General features: G+C 40.7%; 1 protein-coding gene across 1 annotated transcript in view; it reads right to left on the bottom strand.

Annotated features, from left to right (window-relative positions):
• Positions 1-372: 372 nt before the first annotated feature.
• The window catches only part of LOC306856996 (protein bassoon-like), a gene marked incomplete at both ends in the record, with an annotated part of 92,604 nt that continues 67,682 nt past the window's right edge, over positions 373-25,294 (bottom strand). The window contains 7 exons of the mRNA XM_079396603.1: positions 373-413; positions 1,280-1,405; positions 4,429-4,540; positions 4,745-5,598; positions 5,974-8,017; positions 9,222-15,476; positions 16,065-16,499. Coding sequence (XP_079252729.1) covers positions 373-413; positions 1,280-1,405; positions 4,429-4,540; positions 4,745-5,598; positions 5,974-8,017; positions 9,222-15,476; positions 16,065-16,499 — 9,867 coding nt within the window. The remainder of the gene's footprint in view (positions 414-1,279; positions 1,406-4,428; positions 4,541-4,744; positions 5,599-5,973; positions 8,018-9,221; positions 15,477-16,064; positions 16,500-25,294) is intronic.

Raw genomic sequence — 25,294 nt, 5'->3', positions numbered from 1 at the left:
AGTGTCATACACAGTAATAGACAGAATTCAGTTTGGGATTAGAATGTTTACACTTGTTTTGAGTTCTAAAGTAAAGTGAGTTAGAATAAAATACTCACCAGTGTCCTCAGGTGTACCCCGCCCTCAGCTAGAGATGTTAAATTGCAGAAGCAGATTCATAGGTTTTTCCAGTTCTAACTCCAGGTCACCCCAACTAATGCCTGAGGAACAGAAAACAAAAATAAAAAAAACTTTTAAGACTCAGCTTCACAAGCTACATTTTGTTGGTCAACATGGCAACCAATCCAGCACTAACTAGCATAAAACAAAATTAATGCAGGTCTTTTCAGAAGATTAATGCATAAAGTGTTTTCTCACCTTCCTATCGGCTGATCACCAAAATGAAGTGAACTTCTTCCCGAGAGCAGATACAGCTGTATAAAAGATGAGCAAAGCAAAAATGCAATTAAGGTCACAGGTGGCATATCTTAAACAATCTGGGCTGCAAAGACAAAGGCTATAGATTCAATCCTAAGTAGGAGTAGCCTCAGACATCACGCCCACGGAAGGTTGTCTAAACGTCTGATGCATATGGCACACTTTTCAGGAAAGTCGTAGTCGTAATCTGACTGGTTGAGTTAAACCGGATTTCCGGGAGATGCGAGTGTCGCGTTTATTTTCGGTCCGCCGGGAAACAAAGATGACGTGGCGCCAAACCCCCTCCCGAAAGAAGAAAGCCGCCATGTTTACAAATGTGATGACGAACGCTTATCAGGGTCAACTAAACGCTGGATTTTCAAAAGTATGTGAAATATTTAAAGTTTGCGGCATAGAGTCTTTCAAATACATCCGAGAGTTTCACACACCGGTTTGTTATTGTGGCGACATTTCCACGCCCCGAAACTTGACGCTAAACGAAACAAACTATGATTGGTTGTTTGACATGTCGGTCAAGCGGCCTCATGGGCGGGCCTTAGCCAATGAAAGCGGCCATCTATTCCAGACCTTCAGCCGTCAGTCTGAAGGTTTGGCTAAACGAGACTAAAGTTGGAGTAACTCAGGAATTGGAGAATTACTAAGATCACCATCCAACTTAGGCCTCCACCATTTTGCACTTAAACCCAGGATATCCTTAGGTGCTACCCCTAATATTACTGTTGAGCAAGTTGTTGTGAAAGATAGGCAACTGCTAAATGGCAACTAATTACTATGCTCAGTCAAAACATGGCATACATTCTCCATAACATCTGTCTCTACTTGTTGCCAAAATTTTGATTGCTTATGATTCACAGTTCCATACCATCTCCTATTTTTCCAGCTTGTTCCGCTGCTCCTCCCTGCAGGATCTTTGTAAGAACATTTTCTCCTTCGGCAGGCTGCTGTGCAGCACTGCCTATACCCCCTGGCCGGGGTGCTGCCTTTGAACCTGAAAAAACAAAGAACAAATTATCTTGTTCTTAGATCAAACACAAGTAATGAATGTTCCCTATTAGGGCTGGGCGTTATATCGAGTTTGTACGATATATCGTTATATTCTTTATAAGAGATACGGTATGAAGCAATATCGTTAATATCGATATAAATTAGTTTGATACGAGCGCATCTGAAAGAAAATACCAAGGGAGGACACAGACTGAACTGCTGCAGGGAAAGTGCATAATACAATTTGTTCTAAACATGTGACAAGCTTTATATGAAGGGCTTTAAAAAACTCGTAAGATATAGTAGCCTATAGTTTATAGTTTCAGTTTAAAGCGGCTCGGCCCGTCAGATGCTCTGACATAAAGGCTGCGTGTTTGAGATGTGCTGTTTTCCTTAATGCATAACTTACATTTCACAGGTATATTCATCCATCTGTAAATGTTAGAAAGCCATGGAAATATTTCCATTTTGCTGTCAGAAGTGCATGAGCTTTTGCTTTGCGATTCTCCACTAATGCTGAATACACACCACAAGATAATCGGGCTGGTTTTGGGCCGATTTCTCCTCTTCCGACAATCCTAGGTAATGTCCCGATTATCTTGGTGGATCTAAAGACTATCTTATCAGATTTCCCTGTGGTGTGAGGTGTGTTAAGAGTGACCGAATCTGCTCGGAAGAACGTCGGAGGCGCCCCGATCGCGAATCCTGATGTTTGGGGGGAACCCCGAGGACAAACGCACATATGATGTTGAGATTATCACGTGAAATGAAACAACATCCAATCAGAAAGCGAGCTGACAGAAGACGGAAGCATAACAAATGCAGTCATTGAGTATTTGGCTTTGCTATTACTTTAAAGCATTTAAACTATTCTTTGAATAAATTGTAATTATTTATACTTGTTTAAGGGAATGTCGTTTTTTTATTGCCTTTCCTTTTCCTTTTCCTTTTTTATTTTATTTTATTTGTTTATTGTTTTTTGTTTATTATTGTGTTTAATGTAATTTATATGTATGTTCTTTGTTCTGTGGTGTGCTGTCTTTGTCTCATCGCGGCACACCACACACTATAGGAGCAAAATGGTTAAATCTAGAATTTTTTTGTCCTCATGTTTGTGGTCTCTCATATTTTGAAGATCTTATAAGATTCTAAATATATTTTAGTGTGTACCCAGCATAAACTCATTTAGAACGCATGCAAGCCAAACAGATGGAGTGCAATGAAATAGGAGCGTAATAACTCTGACTAAAATTTACATTTTGCTGAAATATTTGTAGTTGGACAATGTGATATATGTAGAATTTTAAACCTACAAGTAAGTGTATGTGTATGATAGCACTAACTGTGTGAAGTGTAATGGGGTAATCAAAATAGCCTTTTTACTCAATTAGTCTGTGCTTTTTTTTATTATTTTCATTTAGTACATTTAACTTCTGCTTCAAAGGGATTATTTTTGTATTTAGATTGCAATATTATAGTCAGGGCTCGAATTGAGGGGGGATGGAAAAAAATACCTGGTCAAAAAAAAAATGACAAAAAACATCTCCTCTGTTAAACCACCATCCCCCCTTACCATCCCCTTTGGATTATTAATTATGTGTATTATGTAAAACTTATCATGCACATCAAATGTTAAAATTCTCTATTTATGGTCATTTACAAACTAAATAACGGCGACTGGCCAATCAGAACTTGGTAGGCTACTGTAACAAGCTGCGCACAAGCAGCATAAATTTTGTCATTTTTTGCGCAAAATGGTTCAAGCGCAACTTTTGAAGTTCTTTTAAAAGAAGAAAATGTTTTTTCCTTAATTACAATTTAAAGACATTCCCCTGAGATAATGTATGTATGACTGTGAGGGACTGAGAGATGATAGGAGAACTGACATTATCCAACTTTGAGAAAAAAAAAAAAACATCTCTTGAGAGTGCAAAGCATTCACTGCCCATTAGAATAGAGTTAGAATGCCCTTATAATTCCAGCAATGAAACAAAAAAAATACCCATATATGATTTTTTACGTTTTTATATTCATTGCACAAGCAATGTACTTTTCTCTATATCAGCACATGTGCGAATTAATCAATTTTTGAACGAATCGAGTGAGCCAGTGATTCAACGGTCCATTCAGAGGGTCTCACTTCTTTCGTTTCTATTGAATCAACAGTTTTGAAGGAATCATTTGATATGAATGATTCAGTAAGTCATTTATTAAAACAGGGACTTGCTGCCACCTACTGGCGGTTTTATTGTCATATTTATTAATCCATGACAGACCTAAACCAGCCAAGGTGCCAGCAAAAAAACACATTTAGCAATATTGTTTAATTAGCAATATTGACCAAAAAAAAAAAACACATTTAGCAATATTGTTTAATTAGCAATATTGACCAAAATTCCTGTTTCAGGCCCCAGAAGGAAAAAAAACTCATAAATAATAGTTCATTTAATAAGGCAAAGAAACCTTTTAAAAAATTTGACCAATTTTGTAATCATTGTGTAAAATTAGCCACCAGAACCACCCACCCCCCGACCACACCATCCCCCCTGAATTGTTTTTTTACAATTCGACCACTGGTTATAGTGTTATAATGTAATGTGATTTTAACCCTTTTTTGCACATAATATATGTCTACATGCTTACATTCACTTATTTGTTTAATCCAAAAACAAAATACCGAGATATTTACATTTACATTTATTCATTTAGCTGACGCTTTTATCCAAAGCGACTTACAATATATATATATATGTCAGAGGTCGCACGCCTCTGGAGCAACTAGGGGTTAAGTGTCTTGCTCAGGGACACATTGGTGTCTCGCAGTGGATTCGAACCCGGGTCTCTCACACCAAAGGCATGTGTCTTATCCACTGCGCACATCACCAGAGATATATACTGTATACCGCAAATCAACTAAAAAATACCATGATATTAATTTTTGCTCATATCACCAAGCCCTATTCCCTATTTTGCTGAAAAACAAATCTATACTATTTACTCTGAATTAGCAGAATTATTTTCATTTACCAATTGCTGTGACAGGAATCTGGGGTGTTTTTGCAGCCTGTGGTGCAGCTTTTGATCCAATAGCAACTGCAGGAGTTGGTGCAGGAGCAGGCGCAGCTGTGTCAGGTTTTGCCTGTATAGGGGCATGAGGGGACAATGTTACAAGAAACTTTAAACTAATTAAAAAAAAAATGTATTTGTCAATCATGCTTTGAAAGGCAATCTTATACATGACCTTTATAACCAAATGTGAAAGGATTAAATGTAAAACATACCTAAAGGAGCAGATTAAAAATAGCATAAATGGTAAGGCACCAAGACATTTTTGAAAACTCACCATAGCAGCAGCTGGCTGGGCAGTGGGTGGTCCTCCTGGCTGTTGTCTTGCCTGTGCTGGAGCCTGACCTGGCTTAGATTGTTGCGGAGTTGTACCTGTTCCCATGCTAGCAGCTGTGGTTGTGGACTGAGTTGCTCCCATTGTGGTCGCTGGCTGTTGCCCGGGTTGCTGTGGTGGCTGCTGCTGTGTACGAGTTGTTTGTCCAAGTTGTGGTTGTCCTTGCTGCCCTGTCTCAGGTGGCTGAGGCCCTGTCTGCTTGGCAGACATTTGCTGGCCTGCTGTAGATCGCTGCTGTCCTTGCTGCGATTGGGGCTGCTGTTCTCCAAGACCCTGCTGTGGCCTGGAACCTGAAGAGGGCTCCTGCCTTCTCGATGAGCCTGGTTGCCTCTGGCCCCGTTGTCCACTTGAGCCATGGAGGTGGCTTGATGGGTCACGGGAGTAGTCTCCTGAGTCTCGGTGGCTTGCAGATCGTGGATCGGAGGATCTTTTCTGTGTGGAGGATGAAGTGACACGGCCGTCAGAGCGTGTGGCAGGATCTTTTGGATGTGATCGTGAAGAACGAGACGACCTGGGATCATCTGATGAATGGCGGGAAGAAGAGTGTCTTCCTGAACTACTGCCATGGTGACGGTGTTCCCGAGATGAGGTGGAAGAGGAATGTTGTTGATGTCCGTACTCATCTTGAGGCCACAGGTCTTCTTCAGGAGGCTCATCATAATCATTGTAAGTGTGCTTTACATTGCTCCTCCTGCTAGAAGATGAGTGACCTCCACTCCCATGGTGTCTAGAGCGATCTGACCGAGGTTCACGTGGTTTTTCAAACCAGTCTGTCTCCTCCTGACCCAAATGATAGGCTTTTTGGGAAATGAAGAGAGAAAGTCAATACTTTGTGCTATAGGAAATATCAGTTGCAAAAAACTGGATATGAACTCAATGAAGCCATGCAATGCTCAAATCTCAAAGAAAGTAGTTGAAGAAAAAAGAAAAAGAAGCCAACAAAAACCGCCATCAACAAGAATAACCAAAAGACAAAATGTACTGACATCTGAATCACACCATGCAGTTCATGCAAAAAGGCGTATATGGTTTCATGCACTGATTACAGCATTCACATACAACAGTAGTCCAATCTTTTGTTCGCTCTGCCTTCAAGGCAAGATCATTGGCATGCAAGCTTTCAGTTGTTGGATGCATTTTAAAAAGCAGTTTTTAAATTCAGCACCAGTTACCTTCACTATCTGAAACAGCACAGTGTGTGTCATCTGTAAGATAAGGGTCATCTGGCTTATATACATGACTCTTAGGCATGTCCCTTATATGGTGGTCCTGTACATCTGGTAAGGAATGACTGGAGCCATACTGATTCCGTACATCATGGGGATCTGGCACAGAGCCACGACCAATTCCCATGGGCTTTCCAACAGGACTCAGAGGGCTCTCTTCCTCTGAGTTCTGCGTACGCATAGAAGGACGGCCACTACGACCATGTGTGCCCCTCTGTGATCTTTCCATGGCGTCCCTCTCATAAGACTTACTTCGGTAACCGCTTGAATCTCTGGAGGAAATTTTGTCCATGCCATAACCTGTGGACCTTGATCGTCCGGATCCATAAAGACGATCATCCTCTTCCAAAGCCTCTCTTGATCCGTAGTACTTCTGTTGATCATAACTCTTTTTTGCGCCAGTCCTGGACACCACAGTGCAACTACCACCTGTTGATGTTGTCATGGTGTAGGAGGCTAGATCAGACTCTACATCTCGAGCTTCTTCAATTGGAGAGAACTTGGATATCTTTTGTTCCATGCCTTGCTTCCTATGTTTGCTACGTTTGGACGAAACAGCAGGTGCCAAATTTTTGGATGAGTGTTTTTGGCTTCCCATTCCCCCACTGCTACGGGATGAATGCTTATAGTCATCATAATAATAACCCGTACCACCACTTACAGTAGTGCTTGAATGTCCATGGCTGTCTACTGCACTTTGATAAGTATTTGAAGTTCTTCCATATAAATTTTCAGAGCCATTGCCATAAGTTGGTCCACGTGGGCCATTCTCACTTCCATAACCTGCCCGTGACATGTCAGCGGACCCCATGTTTTCTTTTGTAAGTTCACTGATATCATCAATCATGACATAATTTCTGGGGATATTTTGTTCTAGATTTGTGGCATAGACACCATCCGTTACATATCCTGATGATGGACTTGGGATACGTTCAGTCAGAGGTTGGTCAGAGGGGCGATACTGACCATAAGCATTGTTCAGGGGTGAGGAATAGACACCACTGAATCCAGTTTCTTGAGCTGATGTTGCTATTTGAACTGAAGGATTACTGATAACTTCATAGTTTGTGGGTAGCTTCTGTTCAAGATCAGCAAGAGAGGTTTGCCTTGGCCTTTGATGGGCAGAAAGCATGTCTGCATGGGGTTGGAAGGACATGCTCTGTGCAGGATAAGGTAGGGTCTGCCCTGGTAAATGTGCAGGGGGTGGTTGGAATCCCTGGTGACTGGGCTGCTGCAAACCAAGTTCAGACTCATAAGTAGGCTGACCATAGTTATGAGTCTGGTATGGCCCTGGGGTCTGATAGGATGACGGTTGAGGAGGATGAGGTTGGAAGGTTCCAGGCTGGGGCTGTGAGGAGGTTGGGTATGGTGCTGTCTGAAACCCAATCTGCTGATAGGCGGCAGTGGGTGGTTGTGTGGGTGTGGGTTGGGCCTGTGGATATTGATATGGAACATATGAGGATGTAGGAGGGTACTGAGATGCATTCAAATCAGTAGTATACTGGTTAAGAGGTGCTGTACTTGGGCGTGACAACATTCCATTTTCTTCATAGGTGCCTGGTGCTACCCCAGCTAGTCGCAAATTATTTAGCTCACTGTCTGACATGTAGTCACGTGCATCCCCCATGCATCGCAGGTATGCAAACTCTCGCCTCTCTCTCTCTTTAAACCTGGTTTCCTTGCGCTGAGTGATGCCCAGTTCTAAGCATCGCAACTTAGCATCAATCTCCTTTTCCTCTTCCTCTAAATCTGCCTGTTGTTTACGTAATTTGGTGGATTCTTGCTCTACGGCTTTCAGTTCACTCAGCAAGCCTGCCTTTATTGCGCCTTGTGCAGGACGTGGCAAAACCCTCTGGGATGCTCCGGGAGAAGTGTATATATGGGGAATTGCTGGTGTTACAATCGGCACAGGTGTCTCATTTGGAGGGGGACTGGGGAGAGTTCTCTTCACCTTTCTCATCATTGCGTTCTGCTGCTGCAAGGCAGACATCTGGAAAGCAAACATTTTAGAGATGGATTAAAATGACAGACAATTTTTTTTACTACCATTTTCCTTAATACTATACTATAATCATTATATTATATTATAATACTATAAATAAATAATACTATAAGCAAATAATAACAGTTTACATGCCAAATTAGGTAAATCTGTTAAATATATTACACATACTGCATACTGCAGTTCTATCACAGTGTATTACAGTTTTTATCTCTTTCATTTTTTATAAATCCCTTAGTGGAATTTTGGGGCATACAATGCAGTTGAGGTTCAGAAAACCAACCAAACCAAAACAAGATATTGCAAGCAAAACTAAACAGATATTTTGTCAACAATTATAAATATATCCATCATACTATATTTTATAAATGACTAGTGGTTTCAGAATCAATCAGGCAATATATTATACATAGATAAAAATGGCTACAATCCTATTTAGCTGTAATAATTTTGGTGTACCAAATATTTTAGTGTTAACACAAGAATTAGTTTTCAGTTTACAAGAAATGAACATTCAAATATCATTTAAAAAACAAAAAACATCTGTATACCTACAGTAATGTGAAGTTAGATAATCCATTAAAGAAATTCAGTTAAAACACACTGGATGAAGTGACAGAAGAAATAGCTTCCTTTTAGCTGGTGTACAGCTCTTTAAATGCACAAGCCTGAGCATTCCTTAGACAGGAATCAAACTGAGAATGCAAGACTCAGACCTCTCTGACCAGCTCCTGGCAAGCCGTAAGACAGCAGGGCTGACCCAGTATGCCTACACTTTGTGCCACCCTCTAGCATTTCTGAGGCTTTGCCAGATATAGCCGTTTTTCTGTGTGTGTGCGTGTGTGTGTGTGTGTGTGTGTGTAAAGGTAAAGATTAAGCAGGGAATGAATGGCAAATTAAAAAATACATGGAGAACTAAATAACTGTATTTATTTTATAATATTTGATTTATATTGCTTTTCACGTGAACAGATAGGTTTGGTGCTGTCCAACCTACACCTTATTAAAATAAAACAATTGTTCACCAGGAGTATTAAAGTCTATACAATTATACATCACTGTGTATAAATATAGTAATAATGGGAATTTAATTAAGTGTCTTAAATTAATATTTACAAGCTGTAGTTTTGTAGTCAACAAAAGAAAGCTGTATAGTAATTGCATTTTTGCAATTAATGAAATGGTTCCATACCTGGCTTGCTGGGCTGGTTTGACTTTGGTATAAGGAGAATTTGGTTTTGGCTGGGTCCTCTGATGTTGGACTGAGAGGCTTAGGATCTGACATGGACCGCTGAACACTCTTTATGGGCCTCGGAATAGTATGATGCCTTTGTGGTGACTCTGCAGTGAAGGCTTTTTGTTGGGGAGTCACATGTGCCTTGTTAAGCTTCTCACTAGAAGTAAAGGTAGTCTCCAACGTACGATGCGGAGACAACGGAGACACTGGAGAGTACAGCACTTGTGGAGATTTGGGAGGCTGACGGGAAGGAGATTCATTTTGCTGCTGAGCTTGCTGGTATCCAATATCTAATGGGTCTGGCTTTCTCCTTTCAAACTTGGTTGGCATGGCACCAACTAATTGCAGACTAGTGGAATAGGGACTAACAGTAGTGGGAACACTAAGCTGAGGAGCAACAACTCCTTGGGATTGTGCCTCTGGATCAGTTTGACAGGCTAAACTCTCTCCCTTATGGGTTCTTTCTGGAGCAGATATGTAGTGAAGAAGTTCAACCTTTGATGTTTCAGCCATGGTAATGTGGATGGCTGGAGATATTCTACCCAACTGGTCTGACTCAGTCTGACATGAGGAGTCATTGGTGGTCTGAATGGCAATGCTGGATTTAGATGCATCATTCTTAGTCTCTGCAGTTGGTTCAGAGTGCTTGGAGTATCTTGAACGTCTGCGCCGTATTGGCTGACTGTCCCACTCACCCTGGTCTTCTTCATCTGTCTGAACGCTGCAGTCAGCTATACGTCTAGTTCTACGACGACGAGACATGAGTTTATCTTCTGTGTCTTCATCATCAGTTTGGACACTGCAATCTGCAATTCTCTTGCATGACTCATCCTCTGACCCATTCCTCAAACGAGGCATAGAGTTTTGTTTCTTCATAATCCGACCATCTCCCTGATCTTCACTATTTTTAAGCGACATCTCTGAAGAAGAGCTAGGCAAAGGCCTAGTGGACACCACAGCCTGGACCACCTGCCCATCAGCACATGGCAAGATCTGCACACTCTGGCCCTCTTGTGGAATAATTCTACCACTCTGATCATAGATAATTGAGATGGTTTGTGGTGTCGTTCCACCAACCATTACACCTTGAATAGCCCCTTGAGCTGTTGTAGCTGCTGCTGCAGCAGCTGCCGAAGCTGCTGCTGCTTCAATGGCTGCTGTTTTCTGCCTCTTTTGGTCTTCAAGCTGCTGCTGGAGTTGCTGTTGTAGGGACTGAATGTGATCTAGCTGCATCCTTTGCTGTGCTAACTGCTCTCTTTGCATCACAAGCTGGGTTTCCCTTTCAGCTTGTTGCTGCTGAATAACCTGCTGCTTGATGGTCTGTAGCTCTTGTATTTCCCGCTGCATGAGCAGATGTTCTTTCTCTCGGTGCCTCTGGAGTTCCATGCGGTCCCTCTCCAACTCCTCTTGTAAACGTAGCTGACGCAATTTCTCTAACTCAACACGTTCTCGCTCTAGCTGCAAAAGCTGCTCCTGTTGTAGTCTCAATTGTTCCTCTTCTTTTTCCCTCTCAATATTAGCAGATGTGGTTATTGTGGTACTGGCAGAAGCATCTGGAAAAACTCTAGTAATTGCCTGTGACTGTTTTTGTGGCACTGTCAATTTTTGAGGTTGTGTCTGTGGCTGCCTTTGGGTTTGAGTTTGTTCCTGACCTTTGACCAATGACTGTGGTTGAGTTTGGGGCTGTATTGGGAGTTGTGTTGTAGTACCTTCTACTGAAATATGAGACAAGGGAGTCTGTTCATTTCCAACTGATTGAACTGGCACTGTACTAGTATGAGCTGGTTGTACACCTTGCAGACCCAAATTTGAAATAGGTTGACCAGTTTTAGGTGATGCAGTTGTTGACATACTGCCAGGTTCTGTAGGCTTTCCCAGGTAAACTGGAGCTTCCTGGGACGTACTAGAAGGTGGCACACGTACTGATGAAGTATCTGGAGCTGTTAATGAAAATCGATTTGGAGGAGGATATCTGTAAGGTCCTTGGGCATTAAGAGGCATTCTTGGGGTGACTTGAGGCAACCTGGTGAGGCTAGCCAGAGGTACAGCAGTTACACTGGCTGAAGGGTAAGATCCGTATACTCCTCTTAACATAGGATTGAGAACAGGGGCAGGTTGGGTGGTGATTGGCAGGGTGGAGGCTATTGGGGTGTTGATAGTAGAATATATCATGCCATCAGCTGTCCTTACAGCAGGGGGATACAAAGACCTTAGGCTAGCTTGTCTAGCATTGATTAAATTTGTAAGTGTCTGACCATGTACTGTTGGTCTGCCATCAGGACCATACAAGAGATTGGCTCCAATAGATGCTAGGCCTTGTTGAAGGTTAAGTCTTCCTGCAGGGCCTGCTCTCCCAGCACCATACTGCAGAAGCTCAGGATTACTGGTATAGCGGCTACCAAACTGCTCCATGGAGTTAAGAGCAGCACACATTCTGCTAATCTCTCTGGCTGTAGTAGCACTATACTGTGCAAGATTGGATTCTTGAAAACCACCAAGATCACGTGAAAGATAACTATACTCTGCATTTATATTGGACATTGAGCCATATCTTCGCAAAGGTAATGGTGGAGCCGAATCACCTCCTTGATGGCGTAGATCTGTGTAAGACCCATATTGGGCACCCATTCCAAGATATCCTGGCCCATAGGCCTGCTTCACGGTGCTTAAATCCACTGCTAGGTCCCCAGGGTCAGTCCTCTGATAATATTGGACACTTGAACCTGCTAAATTGTTGTCTGACATTGATGGTGGAAGTCGTCCTGGAGGAGGCAAGGTAAAAGATTTGCGTTCATCTGCAGATGCTTGTATGTTTACTGTTTGGTAGCCATCTTTTCCAGGTTGGCTTTGCTGCCCAGGAGCTTGGGATGGCTCTGCAGAAGGATCTGATGGTGCTGTTTTACCTCTCTGAGCAAAAGGACCTGAGCAACTACCTGCAAATGGCAAATTGTAGACAACATCACAGCAAGCTAACTGATTCTCTGGTTTAATCTGTCCAGTGAGATCTAGAACTTCTACTGGTGGTGGAGGCAGCTCCTCTCTTTTAACAAGCTGGGTCACTGTACCTCCTTGAGTGCTATTCTCATCCAATTGCACCATCATTACCTGGGGCTTTCCTGTGGAGAGATTCATTATAGCAGGCTTATTCTTTAGTTCCAAAGCCACCCCACCGTATATGTCATGACCAAGTGTAGGGGTGGTAGACCCAGAGCATGATAATGGTGGTGGAGGTAGCGGAGATATCTTGGGAATAGAGCTAACTGCTGTTTGGGTCCCTCCACCAGTGTTCTGGCTTACCACCAAGTCCTTCTTCAACAATATTGGCTGCAATTGATTAGCTAAATTGTACCGGGCAAAAGATGCATTTTGTTGATGCTGCTGGAGCTGTTGCTCAAGGAGCTCTTGTTGCTGCTGAAGCTTCTGTTGCTGCTTCTGAAGTTGCTGCTGTTGAATGCCTAAATTTTCCAGACAAGCATCAATTTTTGGAATGGATGGATCTGTGATAATTGGCCTTGTCTGGGTCAGACAGACTGCAGTTCCAACTCCTTGGCCAAAGTCAACTCTATTTTGTAAAGGATCTCCATAAACAATTGGTTGTTTTGGCTGTGATATGAACATGGATGCTGCCACAGTCACACTTACAGTTGTTGGTGTAGTTGTTGACACCTGAGGTTGTGCCTGTGCATTTAGATTCATAATAAGAGGTTGTACAGCAGTATGACGGCTTGGTAGTGTTTCTGCATCAAGTGAGTATCGACGTGTATCAGAAGCCACAGATGTTAAGTCCATACCGTGGTCTGTCATGATAATTGGGGCAGGCTTCATTGGTGCTCTAAGATCCACTATATTACTACCTGGACCAACTGTACCTTGCTCTACAACTCTTGAGGTACCAGGTACTGTGGAGATTCTACACAAAGATATGTTTCCCACTGGAAGAGATCCGCTACTTTGGGAACCAGCAGTGGTGGCAGTGCTCACAGCCACACTAATTCTTTCTGATATGTGTGTCCTTTGCAAACTATGTTGAGGTGATGGGTGAGCTGGATATTTCTGTGGTGATGTGGGTGACTTTGTTGTTGCATGTTGAGTCTGATAAATTGTCTGTTGGCTGTCTTTTGTTGGTGAGGATAAAGGTGAGGTGGAGGAATTCACTGTCACTGGTTTGGTTTGACTGCTAGCTCCTGATCCCAATGTAATCACCATAACAGGGGAATCTTGGGAGGACTGCTGTCTTGAAAGACGTGGTGCCCCAGCTCTATGAGGGATCTGGGAGGTCTGAGTAGGTGCCACTGTAGAAGTTGTACAAGGTGCAGGGGCACGTGTTGGACTTTGTGTGGGAGAAGTGGAAGGGGATGTGGAAGGACTTGAGCCTTTAAGATATGAGAACATCTTTGATGTTAAGGAGGATGCTCCAGGATCCGGCACTTGACCCTGTACTTTCCCCTGAACACCAGGTCTTCCTTGAGGCTGTGTGGGAGCAGGCTGCCTAACTTGAGACTGTGGGGAGCCAGTTACATGGCTTCCTTTGGAGGTTTGGTTGCTCATTCTAACTTGACTTTGTTGTGTAGCATGCACTCTTTGTGTCCCTCTGCCTGAAGGATCATTTCCAGAGAATGAAACTGGAGCTGAGATCTGGGTAGGACTTGTACCTGGACTCAAAGAAGTTGTTCCAGAATCTAAATGATGTTTCTTGTCTGTTTGAAGGACTCTTCCCTGGTTTTGTTGTCCTTGTCTTCCTGGAGCACATTGCTGCTGCTTTTGCATCATCTCTGCTTTTCGCATCATTTCCTCATAAACCTCTTCAGCACTTTTTAATGATTTCTCTGCCGCAGATGGAGAGACAGCAGAAGTTTTCTCTGTTGGAGAGTACAAAGACATAAATGTAGGTAGATTATATTCACTGCCAGACTTGTACAGCTTTGAACCCATTTCAAATCCTTCAGCTTCTGAATCCATGGAAGGAGAGTATTCTGAGCAGGATGATCTATGTAGTTCTTCCATTTCAGCAGCTTGTCTGAGTTCCTCTGTTGGTGATGCATCTTCAATGGGTGAAAGGTTACTAGGAGGTGTCTTCGACCTCTCTCTGCGTCTCTGTGCCCTAAGTTCCTCTTTATCCCTTTTAGTTTTTCTGGCTGTACTGCGAATCCTTTGCTGCTCTAAGTCTCTCATCTTCTCCTGCTCTCTCAGAAGTTCCTCTTCTTCTCGCAACTCGTCTTCTTCTGAGGAGTCCTCAATGGTGGGCAGTAGTGGACCATGGGATCGATGCCTTGCTTTTCTTTGCTGCTTTGCTTCCTCAAGCCTTTGTCGTCTGCTAGGACTGCTATCACTATCATCTTCCATTGATGACACAGAGGTTGGAGAAGTTCCAGAGGTATAACTCGGTGTGGTTGCAGGGAGGGTTGATGAGTATTCTCCCCTTGACCTTTCTTCAGGTGACCCAGTAAGGCTTTCCATCTCAAGCTCAGGCTCCCTGAGGTCATGATCTGTGCTGAGTTCCATGTCACGATTATAGCTATTTGTATTATTCAGTTCAATAGTTTTAAATCGTCTCAGACCACCTTGTGAGGCCATCATGTCATCCGCTTCACCCGATTTGTAGCTATCAGTGCTTTTAGTGTCTTCTTCAAAACTGCTAGATTGCTGTGTCAGGCGACGTCTCTCTTTTCCTAGATCTCCGCTGTGCTTATGGCTCCTTTTTGTCTTCACGTGGCCCTCAACATCTGCTGTGTCTTCCTCATCTGCACTCATTTCCAGAATCTGTCTCCTCATGAACTCCTCGTCAGTCAGGTTTTTCTGTGACTTCTTCTGTCGGGGTGGTAATGGAGAAAGGCCACTTTCACTACTGTCTTCCACATAATCATGTCGTAACTTACAACTGAGATCATCTGATGCTTCCTCATCAGACTCATATTCCTGATCTTGTGTTATAGACAGAGATTGAGGTCTCTGCTGTTCTGCTGTGTCTCTTCCATCACAATGCTGTCCTTGGTCAGTGGCTGTATGTGACTCCAACAGAGGTCTCATTGAACTTTCCAGTTTTGTTAGTTCAGATGGACTGGGGGGGCTGCGTTGGTCAGAAATCCCCCTCTCACTGAGCTTGATAGAGTCCTCTTGGATCAAGCCAGTAATCTCACTCTGGGAGCTGGATATACCATCAGAGGAGTAGCCTGTATCACTCAGGCTCTGTGTGCTAGACTTGTTGGAATCCTGTAAATGCAGAGGACACTGCATTAGGTCATAGGTCATATGATGATTTAAATTATACAGAAATATTTACAAAGTCAACTAACATATAAAACATTGAAAGTTAATTAAGCACAATATACAAAACATGCAAATGGCACACATTAGACAAGCATGCAAAACCTGGAGGGTATGAGGTCAAAAGTGAATCTAAATCCTGAAAATCCTGAAAATTGTAGTAAATGTAAAAGTATGCTATAAATAATACTAGTTAATGATGTAAATAAACATGGCATGCATAGGTTAACACATGATAACTCTGGAAATACTTATAGTGTATGTCCCATTAAATGGTTACATGAGGCTGATTGTAACTTCAGTTCTTTGTAATGGATAAGACAAAGTTAACAAATGATGTTGACTCATCACTGTGCTCTTGTAACCATCAGGCACTGAAAATCACCCACTGAGACTGTTCATTTTTAAACCCGTTTTGAGTACAGATGACATTGGTTATATTATTTAACATATAACATTCCCATCATAGAATGCTGAAGTGATCTGTTATGAAGGACAAAGACAGTGGTGATGAGGACATGGAGGGCCACTCACATCATCGTGTTTAGATTTCTGCATGCCACTACTTTTCTTCTCATCTTTTTTATCCGATGTTCCCTTTTTAGACGTTGCTTTGATGTCCCCCTCTTTTTCTGTTTTGGACATAGCTTGTTTCCTGTTAATGCCTTGATCTTGTTTTTCTGTCTCAGCCTTAGTTGCAGGAAATTGTTGAGAGGGGCCCCTGGATTGTGGCGCCCCTTGCTTTACCGGATTAAAAGGACCACTTACTTGGGCACCTGGTGGCTTTTGCTGCTGAGGGCCGATAGGTCTCAGTGCAGCATGCTGACTGGGCCCTCGCTGCTGTTGTTGATTGGCTGGGCCTGGTAGTCGGGGAGATCCAACGGATGATGGCACAGGAGGAGGAATATCCCCTAAGCTCCCTGACATTGCTCTCTGGGTCTGGCATGTCAAACACAGCCATTCTTTCTTCTGAAAATAAAAGGAAAACATGTAATAAGTACAAGGAAACAATTGAGATATAAAGGGGGGGGGGGGGGGACTGGAGACAAGGTTAAAGTGTCAATAGTCAGATTACATGTGATTTACCACATCACTCGCCCTCACGGGCATTCTCTTGCACTCTCTCTGCCTTTGTCACACTACTATTGTAATTCAAAAGGGATTTGGTCAATCCGAGCAAGCAAGCATAATTGGGTCCTGGCCAAGACTGTGACCTTTTCTCAAAGGCCTTGCTGACTCTCTTCAAAGCCACCGTGTTTAACACATGCAATTATTTAGCCTCTGTTAAGTCCAGTAAGACACATAAGCTCAGAATGATGGCTGATGCATCCACAGCAGGAGGCTCCTGTGTATTCAAAATCACAAAGCATTTAATTCAACGCTTTAGGAGTGTGAGACTATAAATGCATGATCATTAAGAAATCATTTTGCTTTTGAATTTGGATCAAGAGCTCACAAAACATTGGATGAATCACATATCAGCTTTTCATTTCTAGAACAAAATACATGTGGCATATACTTTTACATACTTCCACCTCCCACACCCCATTACACTTACACACACACACATACATCATGTTGGCTGTTATGTATGTTTTGTTGACCTTGGTTATTTGTATTTGATTTGTAACCTGTAAATAGTATATCTGTTTGCATAATAAAAAAAATAATATTAGAAAAAAAATACAAATACTTGTGGCAAACACTTGCTGTGCAGTACATAATCTATAATGGCTATATGAAATAACAAAACACAAAATACCAAAAAACTCACCAGGAACATACAAACTGACAACTAGGACAGATGACTTCACAGAGAGTGATAAACAAAAAAGATTATAGACACTGATAGTATGATCTCATAAAACCAGTTAAACCCAATTGCATTGCTATATGAAATATAAAGTAAAAAAAAACATTTGCATTATAGTAAAACTCACTACAGTAATGAGCCAGTAATTCCTTCTGCATCATCATAGAAAATATTCAGCATAGCAGCAAAAAGTACACCGGCATAAAATAAAACATCTACTGAAAGTTAATCTCTTTTATAGCCTTTTCAGTCTAGAGATAACTTCAAAACAAAAAAAACATTCAGAAATACTGTTATAAGTGACTACAGAAGTTCTCACTAAGTTTAATGAGTCTCATGAGTCCAGCAAATAAACAGTAATAGTTCTCCTAGTACTAAATATAAAAAAGATAATTTTCAATTTGCTGTGCCCCTCTTTTCTTGATTTTCCTGTCAGACTTCTCTACTTTCACAATACCTTTTGGAATTATTTGCTGGGATTTGTTTCTATTCAGTGATTGAGGTTTGGTGACTCAGGCTGATGTACAAGCAGTTGCATCAGTGTAGATCGGTACAGTATCCCATGGGGTGTACTGCTTGTTGATCTCTGGTGTACCAAGCATACACAAACATGCCACAAACCTGCATCAGAAATTGCTCACTTATATAAACTGGGCCAAAATAGAAAGCATCATCCAAAGGTGTGTTGGGTGGTTGCTAAGGCATTGCTAAGCAGTTGCTAATGTTTCTAGGTGTTGCATACTGGCAAAAGGTAAAAAATCACCACACCCATTTTCTATAATATTTTGGTCCCTACATATGACTGGGATGCATAAGTGGAAATCTGTAGGATTTTATGCTGAAGTTAAATACAAAGGTTTGGGGGTTCTATAAAGTAATGGAAATAGTTAATGAGTCCTAAATGTATAACTTGTAACTTCATACAAATCATGCCATAAAAATCTCCAAAGCCAAGCTGTTGAGTATAGAAAGAATCTCTTTGTGGTAAGTAAACAGCTCTGCCTTTAACAAAATTCAGACAAAATGTATGTGCACAGCTTTGCTTGACTGCTAGAGCGGGTCAGGATGAAATCTGGGGAGAGGCTGAGAAAAGGAAAGGTTCTGCCATGCGAGACAGACGCCTTTTCGTTTTGATTCTACGTCCCCCCCCCCAGTGCTCCACACTGAAGCTAAATATAAACAGGTGCAGCGTTCACTCAGTGCTTGTGCAAAACTCACAAAATGCTCTGCCATCTGTGCCTTTCTGCTTTTTATATGCTGTGTTGAAGTGGAATGGACGTTGTGTGAGTGAAGTCATTTCTGCGGTGTGCTTTTAGCATAATGAACAAAGCAGAGGTAATGCAGTGTGTGCTAGTGAAGAAAGCCCAAGAAAAACCGTAACTGTAATTTCAAATCAAATGATGTGTGAAAGCTGTGACTGATTTGGACTGTCCGAATTTACATGAATGGCTGATTTCTAATGAATGACTGTCTTTTTTGCATTCAAAAATCTGAATGTATGACACCTTTGGCTTAAGAGTTTAATTAATAATGGTTCGATAAAATGAGAAAGGCTTCTGAAATAGAATGAAAAGACTGATGTTAATAATGTAGTATTTTGTGTGTAAAATGTGAGTTTCGGAAAGTATAGAAACCACAGATGCAATGTCAGCTCTTACTGGACATGAGACAATCAGACAATTCTGGTTTGATTTGCAATTCAAAGTCAAATCTCAGGTTTTAGCTTTCGAGTCTCAGGTAATGATGGAAAAGACTCAAGTTACAAGGCCAAGACAAGTCAAGGCCTAAATTCAGGCCTTTTAGCCTTAATAATAACTTCAATGTATATGATCTGTGCTAATCATGCAGCTTTTTAAATGAATCACTTATAAAAAAGGTAAATCTGCACAAGTATGCAATTTAAATGAGAAGAAAACGTATTTAAACAATTTAACTATCAATATCTACTGGCATATTGGTTGCCAAAGAATAACATTAGCATGGTTAAACTTTATACCAATGCACTACCCAAGTATTTAGAAAATAACTGGATTAATGGGATCCAAGGCCAGGACAGTTGCTCTTAAACAATATCCAAGATTGATTGCTGACTACACTACTGTGAACAACAATAAATGTTTGCTGACATTATTTAGTTAATCCACAGGACCTGAATTAGCTAATTGTATACCCGTGTTACTGTCTGTTTGTCTGTGATTTTTGCTCCTAGTTCACAGTGTCTTTCGATGTTGCCATCAAACAGGTTCAGACTTGACTGTTTTGCTTGCTGGGATAAACTTTGCATTCAATCGATTTCAAATGTTACATAAACCACATTCCTAATAAATCGCTGCATGCATCTGAAAGTCTCAAAAGTTTAAGTCTGAAAAAATTTGCCAGATCAAATCAAACCCATATACACGACTGCTGTAATATCTGTTTCGGGTTTTGTTTCACGTTCATGTTTTCATGTCTTTTATTTTGGAGTTTAGTCATGGTCCCTGTTTAGTCAGGTGATTCTCTTGCCCTCTTGTTATCCTGCTATTGGTTCTTTGGTTCATGTGTCATGTTCTCATTGGTTGGCTTAGTCATGTGTCCTGTCTCTCATTGGTTGGTTCTTGTCATGTGATCTGTATTGTTTGGTGTATATATAGCTCTCATGTAGCCTTTGTCTCTTGTCGTGTATTGATGTTGTAACCTGCTGTGGGGGAGTCTAGTTTGTTCATGCCAAATCAAGACTTTTTGGATTATGTTTTGTCTTTGTTGTAAATAAAAGCTGCACTTGGGTTCATCACCACGCTCGCCTCAGTGGACTAATGTTACAACTGCATTATATTGCACCACAACGGCTTGAGTCTGCCAGTGCTGGGAGAATCAAAGCTACATGTCATCTCACAATAGTAATGCGGTATTTGTATTGCATTTGTAAATAAATAATTTTAATACAGACAGGGAAAATGAATCTCTGCTAGAAGTGAAATCGCAATGGACACTTCCAGTGTAGACAGCTTCACTGACTATAAAGGGATCATCTTGAATTTTACACACCACTCATGTTCAGTAGACATGATATACATCTCTCAGATTGAAATGAGCCTTCTCCCCTATAAAAAATATCTTAATGCAAATGATCACTGTTAATGATTGGCATATAGATTAGTTAGTTATCTAAAGCATCCTCCCTCCTGTTACAAAAACATGCCAAATACTGGTCCCTATTCACAAACCATTACATGGTAAAAAATGAAAACATGAGAGATCAGAGTGTTAGCAGATCGGTTTATAGTCATTTCACAAGTTCACACTTACATATATTTAGCACGAGTTACGTAATGCGTATTTGGCGAGTATAGTAATACGTAGTTGGCGTGCTGTCCTGGGGAAGGGCTCTGAGCTCGGGAATGGCCCGAACCCAGAGCATCCCCCATGGTGTGGTGAGAACTTGGTGATATTGGTGGAGAAGGGGTGGTGGAGGGATGCTGATAGACCGTCAAATGAGTGGAGGTATGTCAGCTGTATTTATATCCATGTGTTGATTGACTTTATTGCGTGTTTAATTAGGCTAAGTATCTGACATGCTCCTCCCGAACTTTGTTAATAAAACATAATTTAAAATCCGTAGTGAAGGGCAGAGGTGTACAGCTCTTAAAAGATTTACTTTAAGAGATAGTAGGCACGTTTTTGATGGGATTTTGACAGATTTTGGCTATATTTAATCGAAGGAGGCGTGTTCATGTATCTTTACAAAAGCAGTGTGGAGAGCTGTTTCAGAAATTGTCTAAGCATGAATGGCAGGCAAAGCCCCTTATACTTGAGAGCGGCCACGTATTAAGTGTTTATTGGAGATAATAGTACATTGAAGACTGATCATGATATTTTACGTACACCATGTGACCTGTAATTGCGAAAAAACGTTTCCATTGCAGTTTTGCGAATTATTCCTTTTTCGCATTGCTTGAAAAACCACCTAATCTGAGCGTAAAAACTTTTTTGCGATATATGGGTGCTTTTGAGAAATTGACATGTTTCCATTAGGCGTATTTTCAATTCGCAATTTCAATTTGCGCAATTTGAAGGGTAATGGAAACGTGCCTAAGGCCTTAGCCTTTGTAGCGCTTTACATAAAACTCTGCAACTCAATGCTCAATGGGAAAAACACATGGGCCATATAATCAATCTCTTTGAGAGACTGAGGGGACAGAAAGTGAGAGAAAGAAGTATTAATGTTTGTATGTTTTGTGTGTGCAAGCAGAATTTATCACAGTTAGGCAGGTTTATTAGAATTAATTATACAGATTATGAAGCAATACACGCATTGAAGTTTTCACTAAAAATATTAACAGCACCCAAATGACAAAAAAAAAAACTCCACACATGGTGTTTCTTGTCACTCTTTCATATCGACATCCAAGAAATACTCACACTTTTCCTCTACCAGGCTGCTTGCTGCAAGCTTGCCAGAACTGATGGATTTTTACATACCCAGTAAGTGTAGTCTGCACAATTGACTGAAAAGAGGTGCATTTGTCTTGCCATGTGAAATGGATTCTATTTGTTTATAGCCTACCTTGTTTTTCCATTTTCTACAACCACATGTAATGCCAAATCAAGCAATAAAAAGTGCATATCACAAATCAATTCATTTGGCCAAGCAGGGAACAGAGTTGGAATGGCAGTAGAATGGCTATGTTTTTGTACCCACTGATTTGGGAATAACTGCGTTAAATTTAGACAAAAGTATAAACCAGATACAGCTCCAAAAGTGGTTCCCCTATGATTGCAAGCCAAAGAACCACTTTTAGTGCTATATAGCACCATTCTTTTTTTTTTTAGAGTGTAGAATAATAATCAGAGTGTTCCTTTTTTGGAACAGAAAGACATAAATTACATTTAAATATAAGTTAAAGTTAGAGACTGTGATTCAAATTTTGAGGTTTGACATTAAAATATTACAATCACAGAGGTTTAACTTTCATGTCTGAGCTTTTCAGTCAAAATGCAGCAATTCGTTCATTTATTCCAAACAAACAGAGCCATCTACAGTCTAACAAATTAAATTAGCTCATCTCTGTGAATACAAGATTAACATAAAACAATCTCTTACATGATGGCTGCAATGCTTTCTATATCAGAAATACAGACAGTGATTATGTCCAGAATCCTCAAAATTATGCGAAGGCTCCAGAGTCTTTTAAAGAATTAAACATAATTTTATATAGTATCAGAGATATCTTGAGTACAGTACATTCAAATAAGATTACTTTTTTTTTCATCTGATTAGACAGCTATGAAACATGCCAGACTGTTTAAAGTAATCACAATAAATCTAATTAGTGAGCATTACTACTGCTCATAAGCATTTTGAACAACCTCTTACCCCCAAGTTTTAAACATAAGTGCATAACTCATCCCACACTGTGGACAGTTGTTGAGGAGAGGTGTGCTATTATTTTTCTTATCAATTTGACTTAGGGTTTTTGCCTGGTAATAAAAATCTGGAGAGATGTGAGCCATATCTACAAATTACAGACTTCGAGGGCCTGTAGGAAACCACCTAACAACCACCCAGAACACCCTAGCAACTGCATAGCAATTCCCCAGCGATCAGTAAGATTTTAAGTTAGAAATTAGTACTTAGCGTTAGTATTCAGCAAAGATGCATTAAATTGATCAATGACAAGGCATTTATGATGCTATAAATAAATGCTGTTCTTTTGAATTTTCAGTTCATTAAAGAATTCTGAAAAAAAGTATCATGCTTTTCAGATAAATATTAAACAGCACAACTGTTTATAATAATGAGAAATGTTTCTTGAGCAGCAAATCAGCATATTAGAAGGATCATGTGAATCTGAAGACTGGAGTAATGATGCAGAAAATTCAGCTTTGCATCACAGGAATAAATTATATTTTAAAATATATTAAAACAGAAAACAGTTAGGCCTATTATAAATAGTAATGATATTTCACAATTTGCTGTTTTGACTGTATTTTTGATCAAATAAATTCAGCCTTGGTAAGCAGAAGAGTTTTCTTTCAAAAACATTAAAACCCTAACCCCAAACTTTTGAATGATTATGTATATAAAATAAAATGAAGTTGAACATGTAGTTTGCGTTAAACAACAAAACGTCTATTCTTTTTAAATACGTATATTATGAATTCTGATGATATGAGCCAATCAGAACTCATCTCTGGAATACAGAACTGCATGTTCATTAAGAGAACAATCAGAGACACCTCTCCACAGGTTACAGGAAATAAAAGGGTTAGCTGGATTGATCCACACAGCGGGTTGTGCTGACTCACCCTCTGACCAGACACCTGCAGATCAGCATGAGCTGTGGTTACATGACAGAGTTTGTGTGTTTGCATGGACATTCACGGGAACAATGGTGGTACATAATGAAAGTACCATGTGTTACATCTCTGACTGTGTCTTACCATGTGAATATTATGCTATGACAGTGGTCTTGAAGATCATTTTGATGCTTGTCAGCGTATATGCTTTGGTAAATAAATTATAAATATAATATAAACTATATATATATATATATATATATACACATATAAACAGCAACTTAATATTTATATATAAAGTATTAATAGGCTAAAATAAGAATACTTTACATTTTTGGAGTGAAAAAAGGGAATCTAATTCTATATTTGTAATGAAGCATAAAACCATCTTCAATTCAGGAGAGTATACTTATATATTACAGAAGGAAATCCAACCTCTGCCAAGCTGTGGTTCCCTTGTTTACCCTGAGGAGGGCATCAGAGAGAACACAAACCACAACACATTTAATCACCTCCACATTGGGGCACAGGTGCAACCACATGCTCATACTCGCCGTCCACACACTCGCTCCGCTCTGCCAGAATTCCCATTCGCCTGTTGACATAAACAGCCACATGCGTATGCTTGCCACTCATGTCTCAGCAGGACGCTTCCATCCCTGCTGACAGCCCACTGGGCACAGGTACTCACGCTGAGACAGGAAATGTCAGTGCTCATTAACAGCCAAGACACACCCACTCACCATCCCTACACGTCACATACCTGACCCTGACCGCTGGACTCCCATCAGCCTATGCACTGGATCCCTGGCTGCCTATGCATTTAAACTATTTTTTTCTTTATCAATCAGCTCTGACATTTGAATACACATTTAAGGTAATGCAGTCTTATGTGGCATCTCTCTCAGACTTTCTCGGGCCTGAAACTAACACTTCGTTACTCCTGCCAACAGCATAAATATATATACTGTATATATAATATATTTTTTTACCATCCATGAAGCTGTATGTGCATTATTTCATCAAAAACAGTACATAACAAATTGAACTGTAAAGATATTGAACAGTACAGTATTTCATTATAATAATGTGTTTTATAAAATGATAATAATTATTAGACGGACAGAAATATCAACAAATTATTATATAGATAGAATGACAACAATCAACAAAAAACAGACAGATGGACAATAGGACGGTGCTACAGTATATAAAACTGGCTTTCTCAGCAACTCTCGCACTGATTTATGAATGTTTCTCACATGCATGGGCATTCATGTGTCATGCTCTTCTGTATGATTACATGTGCACATGCATGTGTGTGTGTCAGGATGGTTTTTCAGGGCAAGTCACGAGATATGTGGGTTAATCCTGTGGGACTTCTTCAATGGGCCACGTGGGACTGCACACACACGCACATACACACCAACACAGATCCTCTGGGCCTGCTGCACTGAGTCTGAGCCTGCACCGGATTACCGAGAGTAGGAAATGAAAGATCATCCAGCATAAAGGCACTCAAAGAGCCCCCATTCAAACTCCATCAGACAAAAAAAAAAGGGGAGAGAGAGAAAGATATGGAGAGATAGAGAAAGCCATCTGAGTGTGCATTCACATCCACCTGAGCAAAAGCACTGCAACGCAACGCATATGTTACAGTAATTTGCTCCTG

This window comes from Barbus barbus (genome assembly GCF_936440315.1).
Source record: "Barbus barbus genome assembly, chromosome: 37".
NCBI lineage: Eukaryota > Metazoa > Chordata > Actinopteri > Cypriniformes > Cyprinidae > Barbus > Barbus barbus.
Note: the sequence above shows the minus strand (reverse complement) of the source record. Positions and strands in the feature narration are given on the sequence as shown.